The sequence below is a fragment of the Ochotona princeps genome, chromosome 3 (assembly GCF_030435755.1).
Source record: "Ochotona princeps isolate mOchPri1 chromosome 3, mOchPri1.hap1, whole genome shotgun sequence".
Taxonomy (NCBI): domain Eukaryota; kingdom Metazoa; phylum Chordata; class Mammalia; order Lagomorpha; family Ochotonidae; genus Ochotona; species Ochotona princeps.
In genome coordinates, this window is record NC_080834.1 from 89,265,658 (window position 1) to 89,280,471 (window position 14,814).

At 47.3% G+C, this 14,814-nt stretch overlaps 1 protein-coding gene across 10 annotated transcripts in view; it reads left to right on the forward strand.

The window, feature by feature from the left end:
- Nucleotides 1–14,814, forward strand: part of KALRN (kalirin RhoGEF kinase) — a 712,406-nt gene that overhangs the window by 664,100 nt on the left and 33,492 nt on the right. For 4 of the 10 annotated variants that reach the window (XM_058661993.1, XM_058661992.1, XM_058662001.1 and 1 more), the window contains exons 45-50: nt 211–288; nt 3,366–3,551; nt 4,374–4,545; nt 9,375–9,616; nt 10,517–10,773; nt 14,496–14,619. In XM_058661993.1, the coding sequence (XP_058517976.1) occupies nt 211–288; nt 3,366–3,551; nt 4,374–4,545; nt 9,375–9,616; nt 10,517–10,773; nt 14,496–14,619 (1,059 nt within the window). Of the gene's footprint in view, nt 1–210; nt 289–3,365; nt 3,552–4,373; nt 4,546–9,374; nt 9,617–10,516; nt 10,778–11,071; nt 11,197–14,495; nt 14,620–14,814 lie in introns of those variants that run through there. The other 6 variants (XM_058661998.1, XM_058662000.1, XM_058661999.1 and 3 more) reach the window with 3 other exon arrangements.

Below are 14,814 nucleotides of genomic sequence, written 5' to 3' on the forward strand. Positions count from 1 at the left end.
AATTGAGCATCAGAAGGAGGGAAGGAAGGGAAAGGATAGGCTGGGTGACGTCACCCCACATGGCTACTGACTGACGTAGAACCTTGGGTTGATAGGAATCGGTGTCCTCTTCTAGGGAGGCACAGAATCCCTCTCCCCCGCCCTGACTCACCCAGAGCGTCCTTCCTGTGTGCTGTCCTGCCCCCTGAGCCATGTGGTTCTTTCTTACAGAAAGCAGTGGAGTTAATGTGCCTTGTTCCCAAGCGCTGCAATGACATGATGAATCTGGGACGCCTGCAAGGCTATGAGGTGAGCCCTCAGGAAGGCTTCAGGCTCTCCCCTCCTGACAGCAGGAGCCTGGGCTGTCAAGGCCTCTTCCCTTTGAAACCTTTCTCCTCTGCCTTCCTCACTTGCTGTGGATGCCCTTGCCCCCGGGCTCCCCTGATTGACAAACCAGGAAGATGCATCTGTTTAGGGATCTGTCCAGCGAGAGAGCAGAAACAGGAAGTTGCACAGCGGTCAGCCAAACTTCGGTTAGAATTTTAAGTTCTTCATGAGTGGGCAGGGCAACAGCTTCCTTCCTTCTTGTTTGGAAAATGCTGGGAATGTGAGGGGCAGCAGGATCCTGTGAGGGAAGTAGAACCTAAGTGGGAAACTAGGCGCTCTTCTGTTGTGTTTTGTGTGTTTATTAAAAGGCAGGTCCTAATAGGAAAGGGTTATCTAATGACTCGCTGAACATTTAAAGCTCTAAAACATCACAGGACACATTTCTATTTCTTAAAGAAAGAAATCAAGTCTTCAAGAAGATAGCTTTGTGTCCTCCCACTCCCAGTATATCAGCCGAAGAGAACATGCTAGAATATGCTAGTTGGCCAGGGCTGCTAGAACCAAGTCCCAAGAATTGAGTGGCTGAACCACAGAGGTTTATTACCTCCCAATTTTTACAGCTCAAGGTGTGAGATCAAGGTGTTGGTGACATGGCTTCTGCTGAGGGTTGTGAGGGAGGGATCTGTCCCAGGCGTCCCTCTTGTCTCCAGGTGCCACCTTCAGGTTCCCACTGCCTCCCCGTGTGTCTGCACATCACCTTCCCTCCATCTGTGATGCTGCATCCAGATTTCCTCGCTTTATAAAGACATGGATCATATTATCTTAGGACACCCCCAGTGACCTCACTGTAACTGATTACCTACAAAGACCCCATCTCCCAGTGAAGTTGCATTTTTAGATCCTAGGGGTTACAGGGTTTTAGCATATGCACTAGAGCAACGAGACATGATTCAACCCACAACAGCAAACTGTTGAAGAGCCAAGTTGACTTTCCTAATTGACACTGTAGTAAATGACCTCTTGGCTTACATCCAACCCTCATGAGTTAACTAAACATGATTCACTTTAAATATTAATATGATAAAAATTGACACTGACACATTCATTGACTGGGCTATTATAGTTGCTAGTTTCTTATGGAAAGATGTAGATCTTCTAATCCTATTTATCAGTAATACTCCAACCAAAAGTGACATTGTTTTTTTAGGAAAGGGAATTCCTAGAAGTTGAGACAATTAAGAAAGAAATGGTTCCCCACCTGCAACATCCCAGCCACACTAGAATAAAGTAGAATAGACGGGTTATGGAGGACATGGGTAGTATAAGTAAATTTAGGATATGCTGTATTCAGGTTTGAGCTAATCAGTTTGATTTATGACCTACTCTTTTCCTCCTTGCCCTTCCAGCACATTTTGTATGTCCTAGTCTGGTTTCCATGTCTTACTGTGGCAACAGCTACACAGTAGCCATTGGGTATTTGCTGTTTATTTTCCATAAGTTCTCAGTTCTCCAAGGTAGACCCAAATCATTCTTGTAAAAGGGTCACTCAACAGAAACACACCTGAGCTCTTGTATGGCCTGCCTTTGACTGTGCTAGGTGGGGTTTTCCACTTTCTGCCTGGTGTTGCATCAGGTCTGAGGCATTGCTGAGCATACCAAGTCCTCCTTTAGGTTGGGATCCCCATGTCTCCTGCAAAGGGGTCTGGCTTGGCTTTCTCTTTGCCTCTGGAGGAACCCACCGCTGGCAGGAAGAATGGTCTCTGGCTGTGCTCCCTGGCATAAGTCAGACCCATGGAAACATGTTTTCCGTATGTGTGTCCATCCATGAAGAGCCACACATCAGAATGTGGAAAGAATTCCATCTCCTGTTTTCGTCTAGATGTAAAGAATCTATTCTGCATTCCTTCTGCTGGTTGGGAGGGACAGCAACTATATGTTCCAGTTCCTGCCTCTGTGGCTTAGGATCTGGGAGAAATTCATTCCCTGCTTTTCAAAATCTCCACCTCTTCCCTTAGCGTCAGCTGGGTTTTACCCAGGATCAGGGCCTTGTGCAATATTGAGAGAGCCTTTAGAGCTTTCCTGGCGAGCTGGCCACTGGCTTAATATTAACTTTGGAGATAAACCTTGTTTAGCCACTGACCTTGGGAGGAAGGAGCCATGAGCCAAGCAGAGGGCAGGTTTTTCTCGCGAACACAAAAAGAAAAATGACCCCTGTGTCAGAGTTTGTTTGAAGTAAAGCGTCACGTGGAGGGAATGTCCACGTGGGCACTATGAGTCAGAGGCGCCCCTTGAGAAAGAGTGTATTCCAGGTGAAGCCTTGGACAGGCATCTCAGGGGTGAGAGGCTGGTCACTGCAAAAGGAAAAGCATACCAGCAAGGTTTGTATCCCATATTCTCTTTAAAATGGTAACATGTGTATCAAGTGGCAGGAGAAACTGGTGAGCCAGCCAGACTCGGCATCCTCAGCTGGGAGGCCTGGGAGCTGGAACACAGGTCCCAGAAAATCATCTACTAAATTGTAAAACAGGAGGACCCTCACTTTTCGCCTTTTGGCTAGCGAGACTAAGGCTTCTGATTTCCCTATCCCAAGATAAGAGAAGCAAGGGACCCAACTCGCCCTATCATTTGTCTGCTTCATTTCTCTTGGCTACAGGTCAGCTCTACATGCATGGCCATAAGAGCATCCCAGATCCCTTATCCAGGCTGCAGGGAAGTGCACAAGCCCAGTTCTCAGAGCTGCATGTACAGAACAACCATTTCGAACTCTGCCCAAGTGTCACTTACAAGAAGGGCCAGGATAATTCCTGAACCTCTTTGTGGTTATTAAGTGTGTGGCATTTTCCTGGAGCAGTTTCCAGCACCTTCTTCCCTTTCCTTGCAAGGCCTTTGTGTGAGCAGAAAAGTGGCTGTGCTTGCACCCCAGCTGGGTGGGCAGGTCCTATTTCAGTTTCTAAGTAGATCTCTAAAGTTTGGGGATCAGGCCAGTGGTCTGTGATCCCCAGAGGGCGTGGCCATCACCCTGCCTTCCCTCACTCCCCCTCGGCTCCTCTGTCTGCCAGGGCACCCTGACCGCGCAGGGGAAGCTGCTACAGCAGGACACCTTCTACGTCATCGAGCTAGATGCAGGCATGCAATCGCGGACCAAAGAGAGACGTGTGTTCCTCTTCGAGCAGATTGTCATCTTCAGCGAGCTGCTCAGGAAGGGGTCCCTGACCCCCGGCTACATGTTCAAAAGGAGCATCAAGGTGAGGCATCCCATGGGGCTGGAGAGGGGTAAGCAAACGTCAAGTTCCTGAAAGTTCCTCCCCTAAGTCCAGGCTCTGAGAGGTGGCGGGGTGAGAGGGTGAGGATAAGTCCAGGCTCTGAGAGGTGGCGGGGTGAGAGGGTGAGGATACAGATATGTCAGCAAAATGTGTCAGCCCAGGCTTCAACTTTAGAGAGAATAGCTAACTCTGAATTTCACGAATACACATCAAGCATCCTTAATGCAAAAACCTGAAACCTGGCTGGCATTGTGGCACAGCAGGTGTTAAGCTGCTGGCTGTCAGGCCAGCATCCTATATGAGCACCAGCTTTAGTCCCAGCTGCTCCACTTTCCATCCAGCTCCCTGTTTATGCACCTGGGAAACAACCAAGTGCTTAAGCCGTGCACATGGGAAACCTGGTTGGAGTTCCTGGTTCCTGCCTTTGGGCTAGCTCAGCCATGACTGCTATAGCCCTTTGAGGCATGAACCAGTACATAAGAGATCTTTTCTCTTTGCCTCTCCCTCCCCCTTTCTCTTTCTGACACACTGCCTTTCGAATAAATAAATCATGAAAGAAGGAAAGAAAAGAAAAACCAGAATGCACGTGCTTGAAGGACAGTAAAAAGAGATGAGCCAAGGACCAGCCTCCAGTACAATCCCACTGGTTCCCTGGGATCCTGTTACTGAAAGAAGAACCCATAGTATCTCCCTGGGAAAAATTGGGAAACTTCTGACATTAAAAAAACCCAACAGTATGTTGGCATGTTGCTAATTTTTTTTAAGCCACTCGCATATGAAAAGGATGGACTTGTTTTATTTCAGATGAACTATTTGGTCCTGGAGGAGAATGTGGACAATGACCCCTGCAAGTTTGCACTCATGAACAGGGAGACCTCCGAGAGGGTCATCCTGCAAGCCGCCAATGCAGATATCCAGCAAGCCTGGGTGCAGGACATCAACCAAGTCTTAGAAACACAACGAGACTTCTTAAATGGTATGTCCCAAGCCTGGCTTCTAGGAGGGTCATTTCAGGGGACCCTAACACACACCCTTGGAGCTTCTGGGGTCTGAGCTCATGCTGAGCTGCAAGACCACATCACATTTCATGTGGATTCCAGCTTTCTAGTTTTCAGCAACACTAGCATTCTTCTGAACTTGAACATGCAAGTGGAACACACAAGATGGGATGGAAGCCCCGTCTTTCCAACAGAAGGGGTACCCACCTATAGTACGTAGTCTGGGTGCTCTGTGGTTGCCTCCACCAGATAACAAGTCTTTTTTTTTTTTAAAGATTTATTTATTTTTATTACAAAGTCATATATACAGAGAGGAGGAGAGACAGAGAGGAAGATCTTCTGTCTGATGATTCACTCCCCAAGTGAGCCGCAACGGGCCGGTGCGCGCCGATCCGATGCCGGGAACCAGGAAACTCTTCCGGGTCTCCCACACGGGTGCAGGGTCCCAAAGCTTTGGGCCGTCCTCGTCTGCTTTCCCAGGCCACAAGCAGGGAGCTGGATGGGAAGTAGAGCTGCCGGGATTAGAATTGGCACCCATATGGGATCCCGGCGCGTTCAAGGTGAGGACGTCAGCCACTAGACCACGCCGCGGGGCCCCAGATAACAAGTCTTAGCTGGGCACATGCTCCGTGTACTGGGGGCTACCTTTCAATGACACATGTTTTCCCGCTGGGTGACGTGAGGGCCAGTGCTGCACAAGCTCTCTAGAGGAACCTGGAAATAACTGAGAGTTTGAGTGACCCGTCCAAATCCCTGCTCCATTCTCCACTGAGAGAGAGCCTACATTGCTAGCCGATCTTCCCTCTTTGAAGGCAGAGGTGATAGCTGGCTCTAAGTCTCAGCAGTGCTGATTGAACATCCTTAATCTGAAACTCACATGCTCTGAATTCCAAGGCCTTTATGAGCCCTGTTTTGATACTTCAAACGCTTTGGATTTGTGGAGCTTATCAGATTTCTTATTTCATGATTAGGAATGATCCACTGATCAAGCCTATGCAAATATTCCAGAATTTTTTTTAAAAACCTGAACTGTCAGTCTGGCCCCAAGCATCTTGAGTAAGGAGTATTTACCCTATACCTGCAAACTCCTGAGGAACAAGTTGGTGACTACACAAAGGAGTGAACTGAAGTGGAGTTGCTTTCTTGTTTGCATATCTTTATTTCCTCTCCTGCTGGCGTTTCTTCACATTGAGCTTGGCTCGTGAGGGGCAGTGGGGAGAAGGATAGCAGGAGGGTTGACAGACTTAAGAAGCTGTTGATCTGCTAAGTTAGGGAGCTCAGGAATGAAGACCAAAATGGAACCAGTGACAGAGTAAACTCAGAGATTGGACAAGCACTTAGGGGCCCACCCTCCCAACGGGTGCTGAGATCTGCCTCTATGTGGAGGTGACTACATATGTAGCATGTGCACTTACACACACACACATATTCACAGAACTACCTTTGGATATCCCGCTGGTTGCCTGCCTGACATCTGCACTCTGGTCATGTATGCACACATAGGTACACACATTACACTCACACACCTCCTCGGATAGGTCACCTCTTCCTGTCAGTACTGGCATCCGTAGTCTTTCAAAGGATGCAAACCCAGCTCTTGCCCCACGTCTAGCATGGAACTAAGGAAAGATAAAAGGTAGCGTGAGAGTTGAGGCCCTTAGGCACTCACTCAGTTGACTCAGTTTTGCACAAAGAGAGTTAATGGCAGCTATGTGGATTTGCACATAGTGAATCAGCTGTGTGTTATAGTGAATCAGCAGTACTGGCCACTCAGACACGGAGCCCCCACCCTGCAGAGCCTATTTTACTCCATGATAAGGAATTTAACACAACATATTTATATTTGTATATATAAGAACTTTTATCCCAGTGTACCATGACTTTTTAAGATAGAACACCAGATTTCAAAGCACTTTTATATAGAGTACATGTGCCCTCTTCACAGAGCACTTTGGTAAAAGATAGTATGCTGAGTGATCTATAGGGTTCTTTCTCATTCTAGAAGTCTAATTTTATATAAAAATAGTATATAAAATATACCCATTTAAATTGTATTCCATTAGTTAGGAATTCCTGATAGACTGAATTGGAATGAGAATTCTAAGTTCATCATTTCAAGACAAAAGAACAGTAAAAATAATATAATAAGTTGGAACCGGAAATAATATAATTGACAATATTGGCTTTTACAGACGACGTCCCTTGTTCAGTACCAGGCACTGTGTGGAGCGTTTCACTTGTTTTTTTCACATTTAATCCTCACGTCAACATAGAAATGGAAGTACTGTTTTTTTCAGGAGAGGAAAAGGAGACAGAGAGAGGTTAAGGAAGTTGTTCCAAGTCCCAAAAGCAGACATTGATAGACTTGAACCCTGAACTATAGAACTTACAGTGAGACGTCTAATCACAAAATTACAGTTTAATTGCTACTGGTGGGCCACACATTGGTTTATGAGCTCCGTAGCGAACAAAGCAAAGAAAGAAATAGGATCAGGTATATGACACTGTACCCTGAGGCTCATCAGTGGCACAGTGGGTTAAGCCACTGCTTATAACACCAGCATCCCATACTGGAATGCCAGTTCAAATCCAGGTGCACAACTTGTGATATAGCTCCCTGCTAATGCACCCGGGGAAAGGAGCAGAAGATGGCTCAAATACTTGGGGCCCAGCCACACACATGGGAGACCTAGGTGGAATTCTAGGCTCATAGATTTGGCATGGCCCAGCCTGGCCATGTGGCCAGTTTGGAAGTCAAGCAGCAAATAAAACATATTCTCTCTCCCTCTCCCTCTCCCTCTCTCCCTCCTTTTTCCCCTTCTCTCCCTTCCTCTCCTCTCTGCCTTCCTCTTCCTCTTCCTCTTTCCCTTTCTCTGTCATTCTGCCTTTTGAATGAATGAATTTTTTTTTATTGGAAAGGCAGATCAGAGAGAAGGAAAGACAGAGAAAGATCTTTCATCGTCTGCTTCACTCCCCAGATGGCTGCAATAGCCAGAGCTGAGTCAGTCTGAAGCCAGGAGCCACTTCTGGGTTCCCCATGCAAGTGTAGGATCCCAAGGCTTTGGGTCATCCTCTGCTGATACCTCAGGCCATAGGGGATCCTGTCGCTTGCAAGTTGGGGATACAGCCATAGAACCCTCACACCAGGCCCAAATGAATGAATCTTATAAGAAAAATGTATGTGCCCATCAGCCAAAAACAAGCCCTGTCAGAGACATGCAGCTTCCCTGATCCTAAGACCTTCGTTAAGCAAATTGCATGAATGCCAGTGTTCTCTGTAGCTTAGGAAGAATAAGATGGCATAACTCTCTTTAACACATTTAGAGCCTAACATAAGATGGTACCTGTGATGGCTATGGATTGATTCATAAAGTCAGTTTGATAGAGCTACTTCATAATCATGACCCTTCACTGTGTACTTAAAACTTGGAACTGCATTTCTTTAGGCACAGTCAGTGACTGAATTTCTGCATGGTTCCCTGAGCCCTTTCTTCTAATTTTAGCTGATGGTAAAGGTATTCCTGATCTAGGTTATCATTACCTAAACATTGAATGCCCACAGAAGGCCCTGCAGGCAGGGAGGCTGAGCTCTGGCAGGCTGTTGGATCTTCTGACACACTCCAGAGACAAGGATGTGATGAGGGACCAGGGCCAGGCTGGCTCTCACAAAGACACACACAGACAGCTCTGAGCCAGTCTTCCCTTCCTGAGACCTCAGATGGAGAGAAAGTGTGGGCTTGTGTTGACTCCTATTGAAGCGTAACCATCTCACTGTAGAAATAGCATTAGAACTGGAGGTTTGCTGGGCCCCAGCTGTTAACCCACTTAAATAGCTGTTACTGTGATTACTGATAAAAGCAACATAATTGGGCCAACCCTTGAAGTCATTCTTACAGAATTTGACCCATGGCATTAGCCTGGCTGTACCTCTTTAGTTCTCAGATCCTGGAACTTTGTTATCTAAGACCCAGTAAAGCAAAGTTCACATCTTTCCCATCAGCCCAGCTGTTCTGTCCCCCATGTCCTGCTGACCATCCTTCGCAGCCTCCATTCTTGCGTGTTCCTCCCACCCGGCCTGGCAGTGCCATGTCCTCCTTTACAGTTGCCGTTAACTGAATCTGCTCCACCTTCCCCAGTCCTGCTCCCAGGGGACCCCCGCCCTGCCCCCTCGCTTGTTTCTGTTCCATACCCCTAGCTTCAACAAGAAGCCCTTGGTCTCTTTCTAATCCATTCTCTTAACCGCTACAAAATGAAGGTCCTTCAAATGCCGCTGTGATGCTAGAATCTGATTAGAAGATTTAGAGTTCATTGAACTAGTCACTCTTTAGGATCTTCAGAAAGCCCAGCCTCTTTGACCTGGCTTTCTAGGTCTTTCATGTCATGGAATCTCACATGCCCCTTAACTGTTTTGTCTCCTCTTCCACCATGGAGGACCTATGACCTCATGCCCAGGTCATCTGACTGCACCCTGTTCCTCCACATTTGCTTCCTTTCTGCTGTCTGAAGTGCCTGAGTCCAGTTGCAGTCCTTCTGTCTCCAGCCACCGCCACCCACACATGCTCATGCGTGTGCACTCACCCATGCAAGGCAGCGGAACCTTCTCTCCCTCCGTATTATGTACCTCGAGTGGATCATTTTGTGTGTACATGTTCATTACATAGGTGTACTCATTTGCACAGCTCCTTCAAAACAAAAGGTGGTATCTTCTTCAGTATGCCCCCATTAGCCTGGCACAAAGCCTCTCCGGGGCCTCCACAATCCTGTGGGGTTCCCAAAGCTGGGAGTGACAGTCTGCTTTATCCTGCAGCACTACAGTCGCCCATTGAGTATCAACGGAAGGAGAGGAGCACGGCCGTGATGAGATCACAGCCTGCAAGGGCTCCCCAGGCCAGCCCCAGGCCCTATTCCTCTGGCCCCGTGGGCTCCGAGAAGCCCCCAAAGGGCTCCAGCTATAACCCACCTCTGCCACCTCTGAAGATATCTACCTCCAATGGCAGTCCAGGGTTCGACTACCACCAGCCTGGGGACAAGTTTGAGGGCAGCAACAAGGTAAGTGCCGACAGATTACACCACCCACCTAGAAGAACAGAGTCTTAAAGGTCGCTTCAGGAAATAGCATCTTTCATGTTCTGATTATCTTAGCGAGAATAGTCTACAAAATACTCTGTTATTTCTCTGTCTTCCCCTGTAAGTTGAGTAAATTAAGCCAGGTCCCTGAGTCTCAGACATACTATGTGAAACAGCTAATATCATCTACAGAAACTGTAAAAATGTAAGTTATTTAATAAAATATGAATGTATATTTATATATGGTGTTACTGTAATGGCACTTGTGAAAATAGACAATTTACACCAAATAGATAAGTTGTGGTGTAGACCACCTAAAAGTTATAACTTTTGCATGACTTCAGCAGCTTGCCCTTTCTCGTGACAGTCTGCCTTGAATGCCTGCTGACATCAGCTCACAGCTGCTCCACATCCCACGGCTAAAACCGAAGGGCGAGCTGATCGTCAGTGTTTGAATGGGGAAGGGCAGTCTCCCACTATACATTTATCACATGTACCCACAGTTCACATATCACTGTGAGGACTTAACCAGGGAATCTAGTCTCCTGGGCTCCTTTTGAACCCTACAGGGTAGTAGAAATAAGAAAGATGGGGAAATGACTAAATTAGGGAAAAATCTAGTTTCTATTCTCAATTATGCCACTTGGCTTTTTAGAACCTTCGCAACTTCAGCCAGTTAACTTCAGCCAGGCTTCAGTACACTTTCAGAGCACATTTTGCACCTGCTGGCATTGCTGCAAAATGCACCTGGCATCCCCTGCCCCCACCCCTGCTTGGGGGTGATTTGGCCTTAAACCCTGCAGAAAGCTGTGGAGTACACCCATGTGAACAAGCCTCTGTGTATGTGTGTGCATGTGTCTCCTGTTCACCCTTGTCTCCTAGCAGAATGACGTGGGAGGCTGCAACGGAACTTCCTCCATGACTGTGATCAAAGATTACTATGCACTGAAGGAGAATGAGATCTGTGTGAGCCAAGGGGAGGTGGTGCAGGTCCTCACCATCAACCAACAGAACATGTGCCTGGTGTACCAGCCAGCCAGCGACCACTCCCCAGCGGCTGAGGGTTGGGTCCCAGGCAGCATCCTGGCACCGCTCACCAAAGCCACCACAGCAGCAGAAAATAGTGATGGCAGCATCAAGTAAGTGCCTTGGTGGCTTCCCTGGGAGAAGAGTAGGTGGATTTGTTTAAAAAAAAAAAGCAAAGACAAACACCAGAACCCAAAAGTACAGAAAAGCATGGTAGGGAATTACTGCTGCTTGTTCGCATCAGTGCCACTGGACCACTGGACCCAAAGCTTAAGTGCCAGAACACACACGGGGCATCTAGGCTGAATCATTTTGGGTTTTGGTTGTTGGTGGTTGTTTTTCTTCCCTTTTTGTTGGTAATTTTCTGTTCATTGTTTTTCCCTCTCTTTTTTTCCTCTCCAACTTGTTAAGCCAAGAACCCTACTGAACCCCTAGGTGACAAAAGGCATGCCTTCCGTTGCTCCATTTGCCCCAACACAGGACTCACTGGACTGGACTTCTATTTATATTGTATGAAGTTACGGAGATATATATATATATATATATATATATTTTTTTTTTTTTTTTTGATTGACACCAAAAATTTACCTTAGCACAAAATGCCAGACCCGTCAAGGTCAGAGGCCTGCTGCTTCTCCCAGGAGAGAGGACACTTTTTGGTCGTCTGTGGCAATTCCTCTGTGTACAGATTGTAACTTTTTTTATGTCCCCACCCCTCTTAACCCCTTGTCACTTTAATATATGTTCATGGTAATTTGTAAAATATTTCTTCTCCTTCATTTGGTTGCGAAGACCCTTTCAAACACATTCCTGTATAACGTGTTCTTGCACTATTTAAAGAGACCCACTTGGATGATGTCAGGTTGTGCAATACAATGGCAAGTCACAATGTTCATCATTGTACCTGTAATGTAACTAGTCATTTTAAATGTACTATTTTAAATATGTAAAATAAATTTGCACCATGAGCATGTTTTAATGAGGTGAAAGACTAGTTGGCCCTTTTTGCCCCCCTCCTCCCGGTTTCACTATTCTCAGATTTTTTTTTTTCTCATTGTCTATTATTTAGCAGTTGGTTGAAGGCATTGGCAGCTTTTCCTACACAGAAAGTACCTTTGTGTCTGGGGCTCCAACCCTAGCATTCCCTTCCAAATAGCCCCTCTGTTGGTTTTCTCTAACTCCTGAGATGAGGAACGAGGCCAACTGTATGCTGTCCAGGGCATTCCCAGCAACTGGGCAACCTTGAAGTTCTGACATCAACGAGCCGCTAGAGAGTAGGAGCCATGTTTGGTTTGCACCCACAGCTATTTTCCATACTTATGGTCACCCATGGAAGGTGGTCCCCCAGGGCATGTGAGGCTCCCCTGGGACTCCTGAGCAGTGGCACCAGCAGAATCTTACTGCCTTGGCCCTTTCTTTAAACCAGGATGCTACCCACACCACCCTGACCTTGCTCAGCAGCTGCAGGCCCAGCTTGAAATCAGTGGTAACCCTAAGGGATAATTAGTCCTGCTAATTTTATTCTAAAGACTGGCTTGAGGGGTCCTTTTAAGAATAAAGACCCTCAAAGCACTGAAGTTCTCATTCATCTGAACCCTATGCAGAGCTGCCTCTTACTGATTTGTGCTCTGATGATCCAGGTACTAAGCCCTTGTCCTCCTCACTTGTGGGTGTACTGGGAGCCTATTCATACCTTCCATGGTGGGTGAGAGGGAGGCGGAGGGTGCCATGCTGGGGAAAGAACACAGCTGGAAATGCACATTGGTCATCGTGGTTTTTTGTCAGCCCCTCCTGCCCAGGGGATGGTCACTGTTGGTCAGGGATACACACTCCCCACACTGTCTACAGGGGCCTGCCAAGGCCACAGAGGTCAGAGTCGGTTACAGATTGCCTGCAGAGTCCGTGTCGCTGAAGCCGTTGTGTCCACATCACATCAATCTTCAGGCCTGTGGCCAAGAGATGAAGTTCCCCAGCCCTTGGTGACAAACTCTTCTGGAAAGAAAACAGAATGATTCTTCCTGGCCACTGGTTCGCTGTGAGCCTGCCTGCTGAAAACTATTTTTGGAGACTCCTGGTTTCTCACTAAGTACAGTGAATATCCCAGAAGGTTTTAATGAAACATGACAACACCCCCATCTCACATATACACACATGCGTACTGCTGTCTGTCCTAGTTGGTTTTTTGTTTGTTTGTTTGTTTGTTTGTTTGTTTTGAGGAGGTGAGGGAAGGAATGATGGTGGTCAGAAACCTACCTGACTGGAGCCAGGAACAGATCTGGGTTAAAAACATGTGCTGGCTTAACAGGGTGATAGCATCAAAGAGAGCTTCCGTTCCCCATTCTCAGGTGCAGGGGTCCTAGTCAACTCCCCAACCCGCAGGCATGGAGACGTTCTGGCCTTTGAGAGAGCCCTCTTCCCCAAAACATGGCTCTCATTGCTTTGTCCTGCCTGGAAAGTCACCCGTGGAGCCTGTGTGTTGGATGACATGTACATATTTTGGGGGGAACACCTTCAGGATAGCCTTAAAGTCCTAACATGTGGCGAGGGATGGAGGAGCTGTTCTGTATTTAGGAACCTTCTCTTTTTTTCTTAAGTTTCACATGTGCCTCCCTTGAATGGCGACTCTTGTCATGGAGCCCTTGGACACTGGCTTCTCATAGTCCAGACAATCATTAAAACTTCATCCAAACCGGGTGAACACACTCCAAATTGATGACGCCTTCCCAGGATCACCAATGCTGTTTGGGACTTGGGCTTTGGCCATCTTTGAGTCCTGATACAGGTGCAACTCAAGAGCTCTACATTTTAAAAAGCAACTTTTAAAACGTGATATTTATTTAAAAGGCAGGATGACAGATCTTCCATCCCCTGGCTCACACTTCAAATGGCTGCAACAATGAGGTCTGGACCAGCCAGGCCAAAGCCAGGAGCAAGGAAATCCACTCCAGTTTCCCACGTGGGTGGCGGGAACCTAATTGCAAGGATTGTTTTCCACTGTCTTTTCAAGCATATTAGGAGGAAGCTGCATCGGAAACACAGCAGCCAGGTCCCACACTAGCACTCCAGATGAGATGGCGGTATCACAAGCAGCAGCTTAACTGGCACTGTCACAAAGTTGGTCCCTCTTAGCACCTCTTTCTTTGAAGAAGTAGCTCTCAAGCCACACAGCTTGAAAGGGTATGGCCACTCCCACTTCCCATAGGGTCTTGTCCCAACTGCAAAACTCTGGGTCCTCAGAGTAGGTGTTAAATTCTTGTATTCAACATGGAGTGATGTAAAAAATAGAGACTGGGAAATCCCTCTCCCTAAAATTCCCAGGTAAATGTGCATGCTCAACTGTTGATGCACCAGCAAAATCCTATATCCTGCAGCATTGGGTACTGGTCATGCCGTACTACTGCTAATGAAATGGAAACATCAGAACTAGCCTATGGGGGTCAGGAGAGTGTCTGTGTGCCTGGCCATGGGAAAGCACCTGTCGCGTGTCCACTCTAGAACATCTACCTACCCTGAATTTCCCTTTCTAGCCCTTAGCCCTGCTCTTCCCCCATGTACTATGCCATCAGAGGGCATGTATCCTGCGCCACCCATTACTTCCAATGCTGTAGTCACTCTTGGGCATCTATCACAGAGGGATAAGAGTTCCTGCCGGGTCCCTCATCATCAGCCATGAGGGCAGGCCCCTACGGAAACTGGCAATGCAGGCTGAGGGCTCCAAAGTCGGGCCTTGGCTGAAGCAGCTCACCTGCCAACTCATCCATGGCCGCGCGTTTGCCTACCACCTCAATCTTGCCCTGACCTGCAATTTTGATTGGTGCATTTTTTGGTACAACAGGAAGTCATGTTCATGGCATACTCTACGCATGAGAAAGCGGGCAGAAGTGGAGAACACGGGTAAAAATGAAGCCACAGGGCCTCGTAAACCCAAGGATATTCTGGGCAGCAAAGTCTCTGTTAAAGTGAGTAAGGGATCCGGGAGCTGCGTCCCACCTCTCCTCCACTCCCACCCGGCAGCATTCTCACAAAGCAAAATCTGGGTGGATTGGGGATGTTCCTTTGTTCCCAGTTTGGGAAGGAAAGGGGGAAGTAGTTTAGCAGGAATTTGCATGCTAGATCAATTTATTATTTTTTATTTTTTTATTTTTCCTGGAAAC